Source organism: Neofelis nebulosa, chromosome 11 (assembly GCF_028018385.1).
Source record: "Neofelis nebulosa isolate mNeoNeb1 chromosome 11, mNeoNeb1.pri, whole genome shotgun sequence".
NCBI classification, from domain to species: domain Eukaryota; kingdom Metazoa; phylum Chordata; class Mammalia; order Carnivora; family Felidae; genus Neofelis; species Neofelis nebulosa.
This window is the reverse complement of record NC_080792.1, coordinates 86538607-86559063: the sequence shown is the minus strand read 5'-3', so window position 1 is coordinate 86559063 and position 20457 is coordinate 86538607. Positions and strand designations below refer to the sequence as shown.

The window sequence follows — 20457 nt, the reverse complement described above, 5'->3', positions numbered from 1 at the left end:
AATGTTTTATCTTGGAGAGAGAGCTCGTGTGTGAGCAGGGAAAAGGCAGAGAAAGAAGGACACAGATGATCCGAAGTGTCAGCTTTGTGCTGACAGCGGAGAGCCCGATGCAGGGCTCAAACTCATGAACTGTGAGATCGTGACCTGAGCTGAAGTCAGATGCTTAACTGGCTGAGCCTCCCAGGTGCCCCAGAGCTGGGCTTTAAAGCTCAGGGTCCTGTTCTCTTAAGGAAGGGGATCCTGGGTAGAAGGCACAGCAGGGGCAAACACCTGGTAGCTCGGTGGACAGCTTAGGAGAATGGACCCCTGGGGGAGGCGGGAGGCCAGGCTGCCCGGAAGGGGCGCAGTGCTGAGGCCCTGTTCCCATTCCCCCAGAGCCTGAGCTCTTTTCCTCCCAGCCTGGTTTCTCTCCAGTAGGAAGGGTAGGGGGCAGCCTCCTCAGCCTTCCATTGCAAGACCCTTAGGTTCAGGCAGGGGCTGGGGTTATCAGCCTGGTGGCTGCCAGAAGCCCTTCTCAGGGTCTTATCTTTCTGTCTCAGGGCAGATGAAGTCGGCCTGATCATGACCAACTTGGAGAAGGCTAATCAGGTGAGAAGACATGTGCCAGGGTGGGGGTCTCGGGCCAAGGGGGGAAGGGACTGAACCCAATCGATATTTATCGAACCGTGTGCCATGCTGAGTGCTAGGGCTGGGAGATGTTTGGGACCCTGAGCTCCCAGAAGAAGGAGGGGGGATGCTGGCAGAACACTCAGAAATAGGGTGACTCAGGCAGCAAGTCAGGGAAGGGGCACCTGACCAGACACAAGAGTCAGGGAAGAAGACGTCCTGGAGGAAGGGCCATGTTGCTGACACCTGTCGAATAAATTGAAAATGTAGAGGGATGGCATTCCAGGCCAGGGAACAGCCTGGGTAAAGGCCAGGAGGCTGCCTACAGAGAAAAGCCGGTGCCCTTCCCTGGTGGCTGCTGTGCAGGTGACATTTTCCAGGTGTCTCCAGACAGCAGGAGGAAGGCAGCAGAGCAGTGACTGGGGAGCCCAGCCCGCAGGCCAAGCTGGGCGGTGGGTCTGTCCCAACCAGACTGTATGAGGAACCATGTTCCACAGAGCCTGGGGTGGTGACAAGGGACAAGCCCTAGCGGCTTCTTTCCCTCCCTCCCCACCAGGGGCCTCCTGCAGCCTTCTCACTTGATCCCAGCCACAACAGCTGAGCACTGGGTGGACCCAAACTTCCTTGGGGCCCCATCTTCTAGTCCCAGCCCGGGTCCTTAAAAGCCCTTTAACCTCTACGAGTCCCCGTTATCACTTATGTAGAAAGGGTCCTGCACTCTGCCTTCTGGCCTCAGATGTGTTGCTGTCTGGGAGACAAAGCTGGCAAGACTCTGAAAGGAGGCGAGGTGTGGCCATGGGGTCTTGTCTGGAGTCTCAAGGGCCCAACACATCTCTACTTGCCCCCGGGTCCCTGCAGTGCCAGCAGCCAGGGACATGGCCAAGAGGGGCCAGCAGGATGACAGAGCAAGTGGTCCTTTCCCCAGAGGAGCACACTTTGCAGCTGGGTCCTAAAGCCCAGGAGCCGTTCTCTGGAGGAAAGGCATTCCAGGAGAAGGCACAGCAGGAGCAAAGGCCCAGAAGATGGCTGTGCAGGCATAAGGGCAGCCCTGCTCCCGCCTGTAGAGGAAACTTGGAAAAGGGTAGCATTCATAGGGTGATGTTTTTGAATAGGCAATACATTTACATAGTTCAAAACTCAAAAAGTTTGAACTGCCTTCTCCCTCCCCAACTTGGCTCTCCGGTTCCCCTCCCCCCGGGAGCCTCTCTTACCTGTTTCTAAGGTCCCTTCTAGAGATCCATTCACAAGCCCATGAATATATCTACTTTTACCCCTTTTTAAAACACAAACTATAATATATACTATACCCCCCCTTCTGAGCCTTATTTTTTCCATGTGTATATCTTAGAACTCATTCCATATCTGTATAAAAGTAGTCCGTGTGTTTTACTGCCTGTAGTATTGTAGTACATGGACGCGCTGTCTCCCAACCCAGGGATGGCAGACTTTCTGTAAAGGGTCAGAGAGTAAGTATGTTTAGGTACGCGGGTCTCTGACACAGCTGTGCAGCTTCGCTGTATGTGAAAGCACAGACTGGTATGCAAGTGAATGAGTGTGGCTGTGTACTAGAAAAATTTAATTGACGAAACAGGCATCAGGCTGCAGTTTGCCCACCGTGGTCTAACCAGTCCCCTGTTGATGAAGATTTATGGTATTTCCAATCCTTTACCATCATCATCAAGACCACAGTGAATGCCCTTGCACGGATATCTTTTCACACGTGCGTGAGCCAATACGTAGGGTAAATTCTTAGAAGTGGAATTACTGGGCTGAGGATCTGTGCGTTTTTATTTGACAGATGTGGCCAAACTGCCCCCCCCCCCACCGTGAAATTGTACCAATTTACACTCACTGTAGCAAGTTAAAAGAGGGCCTGTTTCCTTATAGCTCGCCAGTATTGTGTGTCGTCAAACTTTCGGATCTTTGCCCGTCAAGTAGGCTCGAGAACAAAGCTCTTAGAGTAGTTTGGATAGGAAACGATTTTTTTAATGTTTCTTTTCTGAGTTTAAAAGTAAAACCTCATTATAGAAAGTATGGAGAAGAAAATAAATGTCATCACATTAGGGTTTTTTAAATCTGTATTAATATTATCCAGAATGTGAACAAGAGGATTCTGGAGAAGAGCAGGTTGATATTACTAGTAATAACCCTGCCAGTTTGCCCCAGTTCTTACCCCTGAGGTGGCAAGAATCAGATAGCACCCCACATGCACCAGAGTTTGTACTGTGGGCAAGGAAACCGCCCCCCCCCCCCCCCCCCGTGTGACTCTGGGTCGTTATATAGGAGAGGGACTTTCTGAGAGAGGGAGAAAACTACCTCCCAAGTGCCAGTATGAACAGAAGGGTGAGGTTCCTGGGTTCTTCACATGTGGAATATGCAAATGCTTCTCTCCAGGGGAAGATAAGACTGGTAGGTTTCTAGCAACTCTAAACCCAGCTTTACAACCCAGGGGATGTCATCCGCCATGGACGTGTAGACACATGCCTTCAGAGAGGTAAATCCCTCTGCAGTTCTTCCTGGCTAATCAGTCACAAGCTGATTTCCAGGCTTGTCATTTTGCCCACATCCTAAATTCCAGTCAGATTTGCTTGGAAAGCCCAAACGGTGCGGAAACATAAAAGTATTCCTCTACAGCCCCACACACCCAAAACCTTTGCCAAAACAAAACTGTCTTGAACCATTTCTGTAACAAGGCAGGATACCAGTAAGTAAATGAACAAATCAGTTAAAAAAATAAATTACCAAAATGTGAACATGGATGTGTGTGGGTCTCCAGGTGCATATAATAGGCATAGCATCTTGATTGCCAAGGTCAGCGTGTAAGTCAACCATAATCAGTATAACCTGCACCACCAGCTGAGGGAAAAAATACAGTCCCAGCTCTTCCAGTTTTATTAAAGTTAACCAATTACTGACACGTTTATATGTGTCAAGCACCTGGCTAAGATACCTAATGAGCTGTATTTTACCGGATCACTTACTTTGCAAAACAACCCTAGAAGGTAGTTACTTTTATCATTCCCATTTTACAAATAGGGAAACCGAGGCTGGGCAGATGAAGTCTCTCGCCTAAGGTCGCATAACCAGGAAGTGACAAAGTACAGATTTCTCTCTAAAGCCACAAGGCTACATTGTTAACACTTGGAGTCTCTCTTCCAGGCTTTTTTCTTAGAAATTTTTGAGGAGTTAAGATCTACCATAGACCCAGTTCAGTAAACTGGCATTCTGATTTAGATGTATTTCGGAACACCTCTGCAGTAGATGTATTTCATTGCCCCCATTTCACAAGAGGAAAACTGAGACCCAGAGAGGGGAAGTGACTTGCCCAAGGGCCTGCCACAGCTCATGGAAGCCACCTCTGCAGACCCTCCATCCAGGCCCCATTCCATGCTAGGTGACATGGGAGCTGGAGACAAAGGCCCAGCCCTGCCTGAGGCATGCAGAGTGATGGCAGAGGGCCGTGGTGGGATCCAGTATGGCCCTGTTCACCTCTTAACTGCGCTTGCCCCAATTCTCCACCCCCCCCACCCCCAGCGAGCTGAGGCTGCCCAGCGGGAGGTAGAAAGCCTTCGAGAACAACTCGCCTCAGTCAACAGCTCTATCCGCCTGGCCTGCTGCTCCCCCCAGGGACCCAGTGGGGTAAGGATGGTGGGAGAGTCAGAGGGAAAGGTTGGGAAACGCCGTGTTGGTGAGTATGAATATGTGGATGACGTCTTGTGGGTCAGTCATGTGCATCTGTGTGAAATTATGCACATGACTGTATGTGGATACAGTGGGCATAGCATTGCCCAGGTCAATGCATAGTTTACTATAATTACTATGACTTGCTTTACCAGCCGACGGTCAAATTACAGCCAGAGCTCTCTTCAGGCTCAGGCTTCCATATGTGATTAATAGGAAGTCCAGCATCCTGCTTTGGAGGCCGTTCTTTACTCCAAATTGTCCAAAAATGCCAGCAACTTACTCAGGCCAAAGAGGACCATTTCTATTGCCAGATGCCTGGCAAGAATAGGTGGGAGGGAGGTAATTAGAGCTGTAGAGTGGCGGTGCGGTTTGGCGGTTGCCACCAGGTGTCGCCATTGACCACTGGTTCTCAATTCCTGCCAGACCGCAGTGGGACCGCTTAACCAAGATGGGAGACTGACACTCCCGTCAGCCCTTAGTTCCCAAAACATGATTCCAGTAGGGCTTCCCAGACAGCCACGTGCTACAAAGAACCAGTCTTTAGTTGTCAACCTTGAGGTTCCTGTGTTAAGCCTGCTTAGTTAGTGCATCTTTTTCTTTCCTCCTGGTTGGTGCCCCTCTGGGGTCCTGGGGTCATAGAGATATCATTCAGAGCCACCCCAACCTACCCTTCTGTCATGTGTTAAGGTCTCCATTTCAAGACACCTGGTTGGCTCAGTCAGTAGAGCACCTCTTGATCTCAGGGTAGTGAGTTCAAGCCCTATGTTGGGCATGGAGCCTACATTAAAAAAAAAAAAAAAGAATCTCCATTGCTCCTCTCCCAGAAAGCCTCGGGTTTCTTCTGTAAGCTGGTCCACCTTCTTTCCAGATCTCTGCATACCAAGGGACTAGATTCCCAATTCCTTACATAATAACGGGGCTGCTCCAGGGTGATTTGCAGTCTCCACCCATGAACCTGAAATGGCCAGCATGGTTTTCACTTCAGCCGACACCCTGGTACATAGACCGGTGTGCCTGTGTCTGTCTTTCTGTTTAAAGATTGGAATATGTCTCCATGAACATGTGTTACTATGAATGTGTGTGTCTGTTGGTGGCCTTTGGGCAAATAACTGTATCCTTAATCTGACTGTGCCTCGGTTTCCTCATCTGTACAAGTAAGACCTGGACCTGCCTTGTAGAGCTATTGGGAGGATTACACGTAAAGTACCTAAAACAGTGCTTACCCTATAGTCTCGGCTCAGTGGATATTTGATGATACTATTCGTAGTAGTAGTAGTAGGTTTGGGGTGTGTCTGAGGTGTTTTTGCCCATGGCTCATGTGATCTCTGAGCACATACGTGTCTCTGTGTGTCACAGTGACATGTCCATCTGAGTATATCTCTTTAATACCTGGGTATTTCTGTGTGTCTGCATGTCAGCAGGAGGACTCCAGCAGGTCCTTGTGTCAGTGTGTGCTATGTCTGTAGGTGTGTCCCCCTGTGTCTGTGTCCCAGGAGGCAGTGTGTATATGGCAATGTGCCTGTATATCTGTACAACGCAAAGAGTGAGCACAAGAGAGGCTGAAGGCAAGAGAGCTCATGAGGACACCTCAGAACGAATTTGCCAGTGGTTCTTAATTAACCCCCGTGGAACCCAGCAAATGCCTGTGCTAATCAGCCATAGGGAATTTTGCCGGTTTGGAGGGTGAGTTTTTCTGAGCACAACAGTGGCGCTCGATGCTAATTAATTTAATGTGTTAATGGCATCCGCTTCCTGTTTTAATTGGCATTTATCTCCCTGGAAGAATAGCCAGTATTGGTAGTGGTAGGTTGTGTTTTCTGTTTTGTTTTGTTTTTTCTAACGCTTCTTAGATTCATTTGTAACTGAGCTCAGGACCAGCCCGACTTCAGGCCCTCCCAAACATCAACCTCCTTTGTCTTTTTCCAGGACAAAGGGGCCATTTCCTAAAATCTGGAGGAGCCATGGGGCTTGGGGCTGAGGGCAGTAGCTACAAGGTCTCACATCTAACCCTGAGGGTCTGCCTGGAATGGAGGGGAAACATCTCGCTGGGATAGGAACTGTGCCCAGTGTAGAAACCTAAACCTTTATCTGTGAGGTAACCTCTGCTGGGAATACCCAATCCCTACCACTTCCTCACCGGGTATTGCCCTTTTTTTTCGTTCCTTTTTAACAAATGTTTTCTGAAGTATAATATATATAAGAAAAAATGGGCTTATCAGCTTATCATAAGTGTATAGCATGTTGAGTTTTTCAGAGATACTGTAACCAGCAACCAGTTCAATAAGTAGAATATTCCCAACACCCAGAACAATGCCCACCTGTGTTCCCATTCGGGGGCTACTCCCCAAGGGGAACCACTCTCCTGACTTATAACAGCACAGCTGGGGTGTGCCTGTTTTCATTACCTGATCTTAATTGGAACACACACACACACACACACACACACACACACACACACACTTTTGTGTCTAGCTTCTTTCACTTCATAGTATATCCGAGAGAGTGATTCATGCCGGTGTTAGTAGTTGTAGATTATCCATTTTCAATGCTGTATAGTGTTCCATTGTGTGGATGTACCACAACCTGTTCATCCATTCTCTGGTTGGAGGGCACTTGGAGGCATTTAGAGCCCAATTTGGGGCTGTTACAGAGAGAATTGCTATGAATATTCATCTTGGTGTTCACATGTGTATCTTGGTGCATAGATGGCTGCTTTTCCCTACACATACCAAGCAGAAACACGTCTGCCCTTGGTGAATGCTGCCAAGCAATTTTCCAAATCACTAACTTGTTCTTAAACTTCATCACAGTTTGGACCCATCTTTCTCCAGAAAACCTCCTCTGCCCATTCCCCCTCAGTTTGAATAATAGAGGGAAATCATCCAGGCTGGTAGGACTGGCCTGAGCAAAGGCTCAGAGGTAAGAAGAGGAAAGCCAGAGCCTGTAAGGAGGAGCTGAGTCACTCTGGGGTGCACGGCATGGGGGCCATGCCATAGATGGATTTCCCATTCTGTTTGGGATTCAGGGGTGGAGCCCTGCAGCCCCCTGCCCCACACCTCCCAGCCCCTCAAAGCCCCACTCTGTCCTCAGGATAAGGTGAACTTCGCGCTGTGCTCAGGCCCCCGGCTTGAGGCTGCCCTGGCCTCCAAGGATCGGGAGATCCTGCGGCTGCTGAAGGATGTGCAGCACCTCCAGAATTCTCTGCAGGAACTGGAGGAGACCTCTGCCAACCAGATTGCGGACCTGGAGCGGCAGCTCACGGCCAAGTCCGAAGCCATAGAGGTAGCCCTTGGGAGAGGAGGTGTGCAGACAGGATCTAGGCAGGGCATCCCCAGACAGAACGACGCGGACCAGCCTTGAACCATCTTTATTTTCTCCTCTAGAAGCTGGAAGAGAAGCTCCAGGCACAGTCTGACTATGAAGAAATTAAAACAGAGCTGAGGTACTCAGCAGAGGGGGGCTCCACAGAACCCCCAGCCCTCTTCCTTGGCAATGCGGGGCCCTTGGCAAAGTGCATGATCTTCCTCCTCCCACCACATCCCATTTTGTGATGCCCTTGTCTCCTCTCCATGGCACCTTGGGTATCAAAACCTAACCATGCATGGCCCTTTGCCATCAAGAGCCACCTATTGGAGAGCATGCAGGGTAGCCTTGTGGTCAGTGCTGTGATCGGTGCCTTGTGATCAGGTTGGCTGGGGCCCGCGAGTGTGGGAGTGGGTCCATGCAACACCCCTCCAGGTATCGATGGAACCGGTTCACAGGCCTGCTACTCAAGGCCTGTCATTGCCCTGAGTCCAGCGTTCTGTAGGGTCCACGGGGTGGGGCAGTTGTTCTCAATCGGGGAAGATGAGCTAGAGGAAGTCTCTCTCAAGACCTCTCCCGAAGCCCGGGGAATGTGGCTGGCCTTGGACTCTCTCCACTTTCTCTGGCAGCATCCTGAAAGCCATGAAGCTGGCCTCTAGCACCTGCAGCCTCCCGCAGGTGAGTGTTCCCGCCACTGTCCCTGCGTTGCAAGCTGACCTTGAGAGCCGTCTGCCCACCATGCCCTCTCAGCCCAGCTTCTTGTCTCCTCAGGGCATGTCCAAGCCCGAAGACTCGTTGCTCATGGCAAAGGAGGCCTTCTTCCCCACGCAGAAATTCCTTCTGGAAAAGCCTGGTCTTCTGACCAGCCCTGGTAGGGGAGGCAGGATGCTCTTGGGGCCAAGGGGCCGGGGTGGGGGCTGTTTGTGGGCCTCTGGCCTTCTCCGCTGCCTCCCATGCGAGCAGGAGAGTGATGGAGAAAAGGGTGCACATTGATCGAGCACCCGCTGTGTGCCTGGTGCTGAGATGGGTGCTCTCCATGGCCAAGCCAGCTGGCAGTGTCCCGCACAGTGTCCACACTTGCCTTCCTCACACAGCTCACCCAGGCCCTCCCAAGGCCCTCCAAAAGGCTCCAACTCATCCCCGATCCTTAGCAGCAGGAAGAGGTCACAGGGCACAAGGAGGGCATTCACATTGCACCCCCCGCAGCAGGCTGCTGGAAATGGCCTGTAGACATTGCTGTCTCCCCAGATCACCTCCTCGGCTCTTCTCCCCACACAGTGGCTCCATGACTTTGTCGCCATGTGGCCCCGGCCAAGACTCTCTGTGCTGCCTCTGTTTCCTCATCTATAAAATGGGGTCAATAATGGATCCACTTTGTGGGTGCCGTTCACATGGGGAGTGCAAACACATAGGATGCCTAGGACGAGGAGGGCTGGAAGGCAGGCACCAGGAACGGGCATCCTGCTGAGGTGGGCATTGATCTGAGCTCCCCACCTCGGGGCCAGGTGCTAGCACGTAACAAGTGCTCAATGAGCGTTCTTGATGGGGTGGGGGTGGCTGCCCAGAACTGGAATGTGGGCCGGGCCTGCACAGGTAGGGATTTCAGAATCAGAAGGGTAACACTTCTCTCCCCCACCCTGCTGCCCTCTCTCCCCTCGTCCTCCCCCTGAATTTCTCCCTCATGTGTGTGTCTTTCTGTCTTACGCTGTCTCTCTGCCTCCCACTTTCTGTCTCTGTCTCTGTGCCTTTCTGTCTCTTTCTGCCTTTCACGCTGGCTCTGCCTCGCTGCCTCTCTCCATGTCTCCCCTGCGCATCCCTCTTATTTCCCTCCCCTGTGCATCCCATCTCCCCTGTGCATCTCTCTTATTTCTGTCTGTTTCCCTATCTCTGTTTCTCTGGTGTCACTCTCTGGGCATCACTCTCATGATTTCTTTCTTTGTCTCTCTCCCTCTCTCTCTCTCTGTCCCTCTCTCTTTCTCTCTCTCTCTTTCTCCCCACCCCCATCACTGTCCGCTTCTGTCTTTCTCTCTGTCTCTCCTCTTTTCCTCCATCTGTCTCTCTTGGCATTCTAGAGGAGGACCCTTCAGAGGATGATTCCATCAAGGACTCCCTGGGCACAGAGCAGTCCTACCCATCGCCTCCACAGCTCCCGCCACCGCCAGGGCCTGAAGACCCCCTGTCCCCCAGCCCTGGGCAGCCCCTGCTGGGCCCTGGCCTGGGCCCCGATGGCCCAAGGACTTTCTCATTGTCCCCCTTCCCCAGCCTGGCTTCTGGGGACAGGCTGGCAGGGGACACACTGCTGTCCAAACATATGATGCCCCCGGCCACCTTCAAGGGGGAGGCGGGTGGCCTGCTGGTGTTCCCCCCAGCCTTCTATGGCACCAAGCCGCCCACGGCCCCTGCCACCCCAGCTCCTGGCCCTGAGCCACCCGGGGCCCCCGAGCCTGTAGATGGGGGTGGGGGCAGCACAGCTGGGGCAGGGGCCGGAACCGAGGAGGAGCAGCTCGACACGGCGGAGATTGCATTCCAGGTGAAGGAGCAGCTGCTCAAACACAACATCGGGCAGCGGGTGTTTGGCCACTATGTGCTGGGGCTGTCACAGGGCTCGGTCAGCGAGATCCTGGCCCGGCCCAAGCCCTGGCGCAAGCTCACAGTGAAGGGCAAGGAGCCCTTCATCAAGATGAAGCAGTTCCTGTCGGATGAGCAGAACGTGCTGGCTCTGAGGACCATCCAGGTGCGGCAGCGAGGTGAGGGCCCATCCCGAGGTGAGGGGCTCGGGCCCTGCCTCCCCAGCCAAGCCCAGGGCAAAAGGCTGGCTGGGGGCTGAGAACACAGGCTCTGGGGTCATAGCCTAGTTCTGCCACCTCCCAGCTTTGTCACCTGGGGCGAGTGACTTTGCCTCTCTGTGCCTCAGCCTCCCCCTTTGTAAAATAACGAAATGTATCCTTGTCCCTCCTTCCTGGGGCCTTTGGCTGTCTCTTGCTCCCCACATGGGCCTAATGGGACAGCTCAGGCTGATCATTGTGGGGAAAAGCCTGGGCCCGGGAGCTGCCCTGGCAGGTATTTCCTGAAGACCTCCAAGCCTCAGTTCACCCATCCATGAGATGGCCTGGGTTCCTGCCAACCTTGCCAGACTTGATTTTTAGGGTAATCCATGTGAATGGCCCAGGCTTTGACCTCATAAACACCTGAGTTTTGAGTTCCAGCTCTGCCATTCACCCACTGAGTGACATGCCTCAGTATCCCCATCTGTCCCCATCTGCCAGCCTCCTATGAGGGTTAAATGAGTATAAGCTACTTAGTACAGCACCTGGAACATAGTAACTGTTTGAGAACTGTTAGCTATGGTGGTGGCAGCCATCATTGTTACCATATTATTATTGATATTAATACTAATACTATTCCAAGTCAGAATCATTTGTAGATCCGGTTTGTTACACAGACTGGCTAAACAGCGGTCTTGCCACACGCACTCAAGGTCTGGCCCTCCCTCTCCCAGCCCTGGCCCTGGAGCCCTCAAGGGAGGAGGGGACCAACCCTTCACCCTGCCCAGCTCCAGGGACTGACCCCCAACGTGCAGGTCCCCCTGACAGATGCCCCCTTGCCTCCCCCAGGCAGTATCACCCCAAGAATCCGCACACCAGAGACAGGCTCAGATGACGCCATCAAGAGCATCCTGGAACAGGCCAAGAAAGAGATCGAGTCCCAGAAAGGGGGTGAGTGTGACCACAGCAGGTGAGGCCTGAGGCCTCCAGGGACTGCCCAGAGCAGGAGGTAAGGCCGGGTCCACCTTCATCCACCACAGCGGGGATTCCGAGCAGGTCAGAACTGCTTTGCCAGCCAACCTGCACCAAGCAAGGTCTGGGCCTGGAAAGCACCAGGTCCAGGTTGGTAAGGCAGCCACCAGCCATGTGTGACTATATCCATTCAAATTGTTTAAAGTTAAATAAAACTACAGCTTCAGTTCTTCAGCCTCACTGGCCACATTGCAAGGTGACAAGTGAGACGCCGTAGGAGACGCCCAGTGACTGCTGCAGCACTGGTCTGGATTGTCCGGATGTCCTCAACTTTGAGGAGACACAGTGACCAGTAATCACACAGGAGCTTGTCAAGAACAACGCTCTAAGCCTCACCCTCCTTCCTGCACCTCCTCCACTTTCTCGTCCCCAGGGAGACCCTGTTTTCCTGCCTTCCTCCTACCCCCCAGACTGCACCTTCTACACTTTCCCAGGCCCCTATATTAGCCTCCTCGTGCTACTGTTCGGCCACAGACTCAGTGGCTAAAAACAACACAGTTTATTCTCTCACAGTCCCAAAGGCCACAGTCAGCCTCACTGGGCTAGAGTCAAGGTGTCAGCAGGGCTGTGTTTCCTCTAGAGGCTCCAAGGAGAATCCATTTCCTTACCTTCTCGAGCTTCTGGAGGCGCCCACATTCCTTGCTTCACGGCCCCTCCTGCATCCTCAAACCCAGCATCATAGCATCTTCCTGTCTGTCTCTGATCCTCCTACTTCCTCTCACAAGCACCCTTGTGATGATGTGGGGCCCACCCACAGAACCCAGGATCTCAGGACCCCTAACTTAATCACATCTGCAAAGTCCCCTTTGCTGTGTGAAGTCACGGTTCGGGTCCCAGGGACTGGGACGTGAGTGCCTCTGGGAGACCCTCATTTAGCCTACCAGAGTGTACATTCTCCATCAGCCCCTCAAACGCAGGGTGCACCCCAGGCCCTCTGACTTTAGTCTGATGTTTCTTAGGTGAGTTGGTCCACTCCTGGAAGTTCCAACAACAGCCAAAATATCCCATCTCCGGGCCACACCTCTCTCGAGAGTTATGGAGCCATAAGCCAGCTGCTGGCTGGGAATGTCCACCAGGGTCCCGCACCGACATCGAAGAGTCAGTGTGTCTGAGACAGAACTCCCTCTCTGCACCCACCCCCCTCCCCCTCCCCGAACCCACCAGCTCAGGACTGGGAACCTGTCGAAGATGCTGCCCGACACCCAGGCGGGGTGAGAGGCTGTCCTGGACCGCCACCATCATCACTTGCTGGGACTGTTTCATTAGCCTCTTCACTGGTCTTGCCAGTGATGTTCCAGGTCCCACTGCAGCCCATTCTCCACCCAGAGGCCAGAGAGATCTTTCTGGAGCATACATAGGGTCATGTCACTTCCACAGCTCCTCCCCATTGCCCTCAAGATAAAAATCCCTCCCCTCCCCCGTTCATGCTCTGTCTCTCTCTGTCCCAAAAATAAATAAAAAATGTTGAAAAAAAATTTAAAAAAAAAAAAAAAAAAAAAAAGGGGGCGCCTGGGTGGCGCAGTCGGTTAAGCGTCCGACTTCAGCCAGGTCACGATCTCGCGGTCCGTGAGTTCGAGCCCCGCGTCGGGCTCTGGGCTGATGGCTCGGAGCCTGGAGCCTGTTTCCGATTCTGTGTCTCCCTCTCTCTCTGCCCCTCCCCCGTTCATGCTCTGTCTCTCTCTGTCCCAAAAATAAATAAAAAATGTTGAAAAAAATTTAAAAAAAAAAAAAAAAAAAGATAAAAATCCCAGATCCTCAGGGTGCCTGGGTGGCTCAGTTGATTGAGCCTCCAGTTCTTGGTTTCAGCTCAGGTCATGATCCCAGAGTCGTGGGATTGAGCCCCATGTCCCTGTGGTGGGCACTGCGTGTGGAGCCTGCTTGAGATTCTCTCTCTCTCTCCCTCTGCCCTTCTCCCCTACTTGCTTGCACTCTCTCTATAAAATAAAATTTTATTTTTTAATTAAAAAACCCCAGCTCCTCAACAAGGCCTCCAGGCCTTATGGTCTTGACTCCTCCCAACCCCCAATCCTTCTCGAATGAAATGCTTATAGCCATGTCCATTCTCATGCTATTCCCTATGCCCCTAATGCCGTCCTCACCCCTGGCCAATTCACAATTCAACTCAGAAGTCACCTCATCCAGGAAACCCCCCACCTCCATCCGGATGGAATGGATACTGATCCTCCTTGGACCCCCTATAATCACCTATATTGCTTGGTGCAGTGGAGCCAGAGTGGCCTGGCTGCAAATTTTGGCTCTGCTGTTTATTAGCTGTGTGACCTTGGAAAAGTTACTTAGCCTCTCTGTGCCTCCATTGTCTTACATTTAAAATAGGCACAGTATTAGTACTCCTTTCCTATTGTTGTGTGAGGACCTTGTGTGAGAATAGGACTGGCAAGCACTCAGCCTGAGGGCCTGGCATGTCGAAGGTGCCCCTGAAGATCTAGCCATCATCATAGTTAACATCGTCATTATTTTTCTCTCTCTTGTTGCATTTGTTCATGTTACACATGCCTCTGCTGACATGTCTGTACTTCCTATCAGTCTGAGGGTTTTTTGCAGCCAGGGACCAACTTGCATCCCTGCACCCAGCACTGTGTAGCACAGCACAGTGTAGACTGTAGCGGACTTTGGACCTGATGCTGGCTTCATGCTCCCGCTTTGTGGTGTCTGCTGCCCCCTGGTGGCACCTCAGAGCAAGTGTCTCGATTCCCAAGCCTCTGCTGCTGGAGCGCCAAGGGCCCTCCCCCTGCCTGGTCCCTGGGAGGGGCAGAGGATGCTTACCCTGCTAGGAGCCTACACTGCCCCATCCAAATAATCCACTGAGGCCCATCTATGTACACCTCAGTTTCTTTCTTCTTGATCGGCTCCTGGAGCAAGAGAGGCAGTCATTCAGTAAACATTGGTTAAGCACGTACTGCATACTGGAAACAGGTTACAGCTGTGAACGAGACACAATAGTGGAGTGAAAAGAACCATGAGAAAAAGACTAATCGGGGCGCCTGGGTGGCGCAGTCGGTTAAGCGTCCGACTTCAGCCAGGTCACGATCTCGCGGTCCGTGAGTTCGAGCCCCGCGTCAGGCTCTGGGCTGATGGCTCGGAGCCTGGAGCCTGTTTCCGATTCTGTGTCTCCCTCTCTCTCTGCCCCTCCCCCGTTCATGCTCTGTCTCTCTCTGTCCCAAAAATAAATAAAAAACGTTGAAAAAAAAATTTAAAAAAAAAAAAAAAAAAGACTAATAGAACTCTTCCGTTAAACAACGGGACAGCTGAGACCAGAGAGGGAGAGATATACTCACAGTTACACAGAGGCCAAGGGAGAACCCAGGTCTCCTGGCTCCCTGTACAGTGCTCTCCCATGGGGGTGGAAGGGTCAGAAACAGCACACAAGACAGCACGGAGATTAAAAAGGCAACAGCACTGCAGAGTGGGCCAGCCAGGGGCATTCCATGCAGGGTCTGTGAGGAGAGGGCAAGGGAAAAAGTGCCCGGGTTGTTGCCCCGTGCCCCTGACAAGAGTGAAAGCAACTAACAGCCCCCCAGGGAGGAGACAAATATGACTAACTGCTAACTCGAGAGTTCTACTCTGGGAATTGAGGGAAATATCCAGGATGGGGACAAAGATTTATATACAAGCTATTCCTTTAACGTTGCTCACAGCAGTGACAAACTAGAAACAACCTAACTGTCCAGCAGTGGGGGATCAGGTAAATAAAGCAGAGACTATACCTTCACGTGGCATAGGCAGTCATGAAAGATAGAACTTCTAATCATAAGACAAAATACTCATGTTGATACTGGGTGGGGGCAAACCGGGCTACACTCCCACATCAAGTATGATCGCCCCATGTATGAAGTTAGCAAGCAGCCCAAAGGAAATACGTGAGGAGATTTCATGTGGTTGCCTTTGAGAGAGAGATCAAGGGGATTTTTCTTTTCATCTTAAGTTTTGCTTTCTTAACTCTCTGCAATAGGCATGCAGTACTCTTTTATTCTAATTGAGGCAAAATTTACTAACCGTTTTAAAGTGAACAATTCCATGGCATTTAGCATATTCACAATGTTGGGCAGCCACCACTGGATAGCATTCTGTTTGTGTGACCATGTCACTATTCATTATCCTTTCTGTTCTCCATGAGCATTTGGGTTCATGCCATTATTTTGCTATTAGAATAAGTGAAGCAGTTTATTTTATGTGCTGCAGTGTTTTTCTTGTCTTTGACATTTGCATAGATGGATCTTAGCACATTTAAAAGACAGGTCTTGGGGCGCCTGGGTGGCTCGGTCGGTTAAGCGTCCGACTTCAGCTCAGGTCACGATCTCACGGTCCGTGAGTTCGAGCCCCGCGTCGGGCTCTGTGCTGACGGCTCAGAGCCTGGAGCCTGTTTCGGATTCTGTGTCTCCTTCTCTCTGACCCTCCCCCATTCATGCTCTGTCTCTCTCTGTGTCAAAAACAAAAACGTTAAAAAAAAAAAAAAATTAAAAAAAATAAATAAATAAAAGGCAGGTCTTTTTTTACGTTACATTTTCCCCATGAGCACTTTCTCTACATATGCTAAAATCTCTGTCTACCTGGTTTGTGATGGCTGTCTAATATTCTGCCATACGGACGGACCGTAATTTATCCAACCCCTGATTGTTGGACACAGAAGTTGCTGCCAGCGTTTTGCTGGCATAAACACAGGCATACCTCTTTTGAGTGCATTTCGTTGTGCTTTATAGATGTTGCTCTTGGTTTAAACTAAAGGTTTGTGGCAACCCTGTGTCAAGCAAGTCTGTCGGCAGCATTGTTCCAGCATTTACTCACTCGGTGCCTCTGTGTGACATTTGGGCAATTCTCTCAGTATTTCCAATGCTTTCATTATTACTCTATTTGTTATGATTATCTGTGGTCAGAGATTAGGGCTTCCTGAAAGCTCAGGTGATGGTTGGCATTTTTGAGTGATGAAGTATTTTTTAGTTCAGGTATGTACGTTGGGGTTTTCCTGAGGCATAATGCTGTTGCACACCAAATAGACTACGGTGCAGCATAAACATAATTTTTGTATACACTCAGAAACCAAAAAATTCATTTGACTGGTTTTATTGCAATATCTCCACAGTATCTCCAAAGTATATTCACACAGATGCCGTGAACAGCTTTGCCCTTGAAACCATGCCCCTGACCGTGGGCCTCTGGCCACCCTGTCCTCCTCCCCACAGGTGAGTCCAAGAACTCCACGGCCCCACTGGGCATCACCAACGGCACAGCCCCCGCCAGCACCTCGGAAGATGCCATCAAGAACATTCTGGAGCAAGCGCGCCGCGAGATGCAGGCGCAGCAGCAGGCCCTGCTGGAGATGGAGGCCGGCCCCCGGGGCCGCTCGGTGCCTCCCTCGCCCCCAGAGCGGCCCTCGCTGGCTACTGCGAGCCAGAATGGGGCTCCGACCTATGTCAAGCAGGAGGACAGCAGCGGCGGTGGTGGCGGCGGGGGAACCAGCAGCAGTGCCACACAGACCTCCCTCACGGTCTTGTCCCCTGCTGCCTTCGTGCAGAGCATCATCCGGAAGGTCAAGTCGGAGATTGGCGACGCCGGCTACTTCGACCACCACTGGGCCTCGGACCGTGGCCTGCTCAGCCGCCCCTACACCTCTGTCTCACCCTCCCTCTCCTCCTCCTCCTCCGGCTACTCCGGACAGCCCAACGGGCGGGCCTGGCCCCGTGGGGACGAGGCCCCCACGGCCCCCGAGGACGAAGCGGCGGGGGGCGAGGATGAGCCTCCCAGAGTGGGCGAGCTGAAGGCCGAAGGTGGCGTCCCCGAAGCGGGCAGCGGTGGGCGGCTGGCCTACTACCCAGCATACGTGCCCCGCACACTGAAGCCTACCGTGCCGCCCCTGACCCCCGAGCAGTACGAGCTTTACATGTACCGGGAGGTGGATACACTGGAGCTGACGCGCCAGGTCAAGGAGAAGCTGGCCAAGAATGGAATCTGCCAGAGGATCTTTGGGGAGAAGGTGAAGATAGTGGGGCCCGCGGGACCTGGGGCGGGTGGACCACCGGAGGACCCAGCCCCCAGTGTTCATGGTCTTGAAAAGACAGGTTGTGTGCATGAACAGGAACAAGGCAAAAGCAGAATTCAAACCCAGGTCTGCATGACCCCAAACCCTTTTTCCTGCATCCATTCATCCCTGGGTCCTGTGGAGGCACACAGCAGGCACCTGGGAAATGAAGAACGAATCAAGGCAGCCCTGGCCTCCCAGGGAATCAGAGTGAACAGTGGGCCAAGTGTCCTGCAGAGAGGGAGGGAGGGGATGGCCGGGGTCCCAGGGGCCTGCCTCCCTACACTTCCTGCTCCGCCCATCCCCAGGTGCTGGGCCTGTCACAGGGCAGTGTGAGCGATATGCTGTCCCGGCCGAAGCCGTGGAGCAAGCTGACACAGAAGGGGCGAGAGCCCTTCATCCGCATGCAGCTGTGGCTCTCAGACCAGCTCGGCCAGGCCATCAGCCAGCAGCCCAGCGCCTCTCAGGGTGAGTGTGGTCGGGACCCTCTCGTGGGCTGCTGCCAGTGTGCCCCTAGATGGTCTCCCTGCTTTTCGTCCTTCCTTCAACCAGAGGAATGACGTCTGCCGGTGGTTTTAAACTCTAGGTGTCGCCTAGGTGCCTACAGCAAGCGGAGAAAATCTTTGGATGCAGAGCTGCCCTCCCATCCCCTGACCAGAATCACTGATTGATCTCTTTTTCCGAGCGATCCAGCATTCAGCCTCAGAATCCTTAGCACAGACATTTGGGCTGTTGTCCATCCATTAATGATGCACAGGCAAGCTGGAGTCTGAACGTTGCCTGAGTGAGGAAACTGAGGCTCAGAGAGTTGCCCAAAGTCATAGAGCCAGAAACGGAAGGATGGAGTCAGGGGAGGGACTCTACGAAGTCTAGGCTCCCTCTGCCATGATGAGCAGTGGGCAGGTCAGTCAGTCCTGGTGAAGTGCAGGGATCAACAAGAATACTGCCATAACACCAGGCAACAAAATCATCCCAGGAGATGGTGTTTATTTTAGAAGTTCGTGTCCACAAGACAAGACTGCACATTGTTGGAGCATTGGCTACAAGCCTATAGATTAAAATATCAAAAAGAGGGGCACCTGGCTGACTGAGTCGGTAGAGCATGTGACTCTCGATCTCAGGGTCGTGAGTTCAAGCCCCATGCTGGGTGTAGAGCTTGCTTAAACAAAATGTTGGGGCACCTGAGTGGCTCAGTCGGTTAAGCGTCTGACTCTTGATTTTGGCTCAGGTCATGATCTCTTGGTTTGTGGGACTGAGCCCTGCATTGGGCTGCACACTGATAGCAGAGCCTGCTTGAGATTCTCTCTCCCTCTCTCTCTGCCCCTCTCCAACTGGCACATGCAATCTCTCTCTCACTCTCTATTAAAATAAGTAAACCTTTAAAAAAATTTTTTTTAATGTCAAAAAGAGTCACCACTCACCAGCCTGGGGAGAGGGGTTCCACAGGGAAGGGGACCAGGAGGAGATCGGGAGGGGAGGGCTCTGGCTGGCTCTGTTACTTTTTTTTTTTTTTTTTTTTTTTTTTCAGAGAGAGAGAGAGCACAAGTGGTGGAGAAGGGCAAAAGGGAGAGAGAGAGAATCTTAAGCAGGCTCCATACTCAACACGGAGTCCAATGCAGGGCTCAATCCCATGACCCTGGGATCATGACCTGAACCAAAATCAAGACTCAACCAACTGAGCCACCCAGGCATACCTGTTGCTTGCTCTTTGTCTTTAAAACAAACAGGGAGGGGAGCCTGGGTGGCTCTGTCGGTTAAGCATCCGACTTCAGCTCAGGTCATGATCTCACGGTTCATGGGTTCGAGCCCCACATCAGGCTCTGTGCTGAAAGTTCAGAGCCTGGAGCCTGCTCCAGATTCTGTGTCTCCCTCTCTCTCTGCCCTTCCCACCCCCTCAAAAATAAACATAAAAAAAGTTGGGGAGAGGGGCGCATGGGTGGCTCAGTTGGTTAAGCATTAGACTCTTGGTTTCGACTCAGGTCATGATCTCAGGGTTCGTGGGTTCGAGCCCCAGACTCTGTGCTGATGGCACACAGCCTGCTTGGGATTCGGTCTCCCTCTCTCTCTGCCGCTCCCCTGCTCGCTCTCTATCTCCCTCTTTCAAAAATAAACATTGAAATTTTTTTTAAAAAATAAAAAGAGGGAAATTTGAAGCAAATAACAGAGTGTTAACATCTATTTGGGTCATGGACCCAGGGAAGGGAAGGAGGATTTACATTTTCTTTTTTGTATATTTCTAGACTTTGAAATATTTTAGAATTAAAATTTTAATTGAAAATGCCTGCCCCACCAGGCTGTTTTAAGAAGCACTGCAACAGTTCTAATGACCGCTGCCGTTTGTCACACACACGGCTGAGCACTTGGTACTTTCATCTATAATCCTCACGTCAGTCTTGACTGGAGGGACTGTTTGTCATTCCTGCTTTCCAGAAGAAGAAATGGAGGGTCTGAGTAGGACAGTGATTTGCCCAAGGTCACCCACTGGGTAGTGGCAGAGCCAAGCTTAGAACGCAGGGCATTTAGCCATTAGGGTCCACAAGAGTGCCCACCCCATTTACCATAAATTTACCATTTGAACCCCTTCTAAAGTGTACAATTCAGTGGCATTTATTACATTCACAATTTTACACAAACACCACCTCTGCCTAGTTCCAGGACATTCTCATCACCCCCAAGAAGAACCCTGTGCCCATTAAGCAGTCATGCGCACTCACCCCTCCCCCAGGCCCTGCAACCACGAATCTGCTTCCTGTCCGCATGGATTTGCCTCTTATCCATGGAATCGTACAATATGTGGCTTTTTGTGTCCGGCTTTCCCTTAGCATATGTTTCCAAGGTACATCCAGGCTGTAGCATGTGTCAGTACTTCATTCCTGTTTATGGCCAAATGATATTTCCTTTAGACCACCTTTTGGCTACTGTGAATAATGCTGCCATGAACATCCCTGTGCATGTTTTTGAACACCTGTTTCTGATTCCTTTCGCCGTATACCTCAGAGTGGAATTGCTGGGTCATATGATTTTTTTTAACGT

The 20457-nt window shown here is 51.8% G+C and overlaps 1 protein-coding gene across 9 annotated transcripts in view; it reads left to right on the top strand.

The window, feature by feature from the left end:
• The window catches only part of CUX2 (cut like homeobox 2), a 283575-nt gene that overhangs the window by 249328 nt on the left and 13790 nt on the right, over positions 1-20457 (top strand). For 8 of the 9 annotated variants that reach the window (XM_058691237.1, XM_058691238.1, XM_058691234.1 and 5 more), the window contains 10 exons: positions 540-588; positions 4141-4245; positions 7381-7572; positions 7674-7732; positions 8223-8271; positions 8344-8464; positions 9666-10340; positions 11208-11309; positions 16589-17379; positions 17733-17892. In XM_058691237.1, the coding sequence (XP_058547220.1) occupies positions 540-588; positions 4141-4245; positions 7381-7572; positions 7674-7732; positions 8223-8271; positions 8344-8464; positions 9666-10340; positions 11208-11309; positions 16589-17379; positions 17733-17892 (2303 nt within the window). The remainder of the gene's footprint in view (positions 1-539; positions 589-4140; positions 4246-7380; positions 7573-7673; positions 7733-8222; positions 8272-8343; positions 8465-9665; positions 10341-11207; positions 11310-16588; positions 17380-17732; positions 17893-20457) is intronic. The other variant, XM_058691231.1, reaches the window with a different exon arrangement.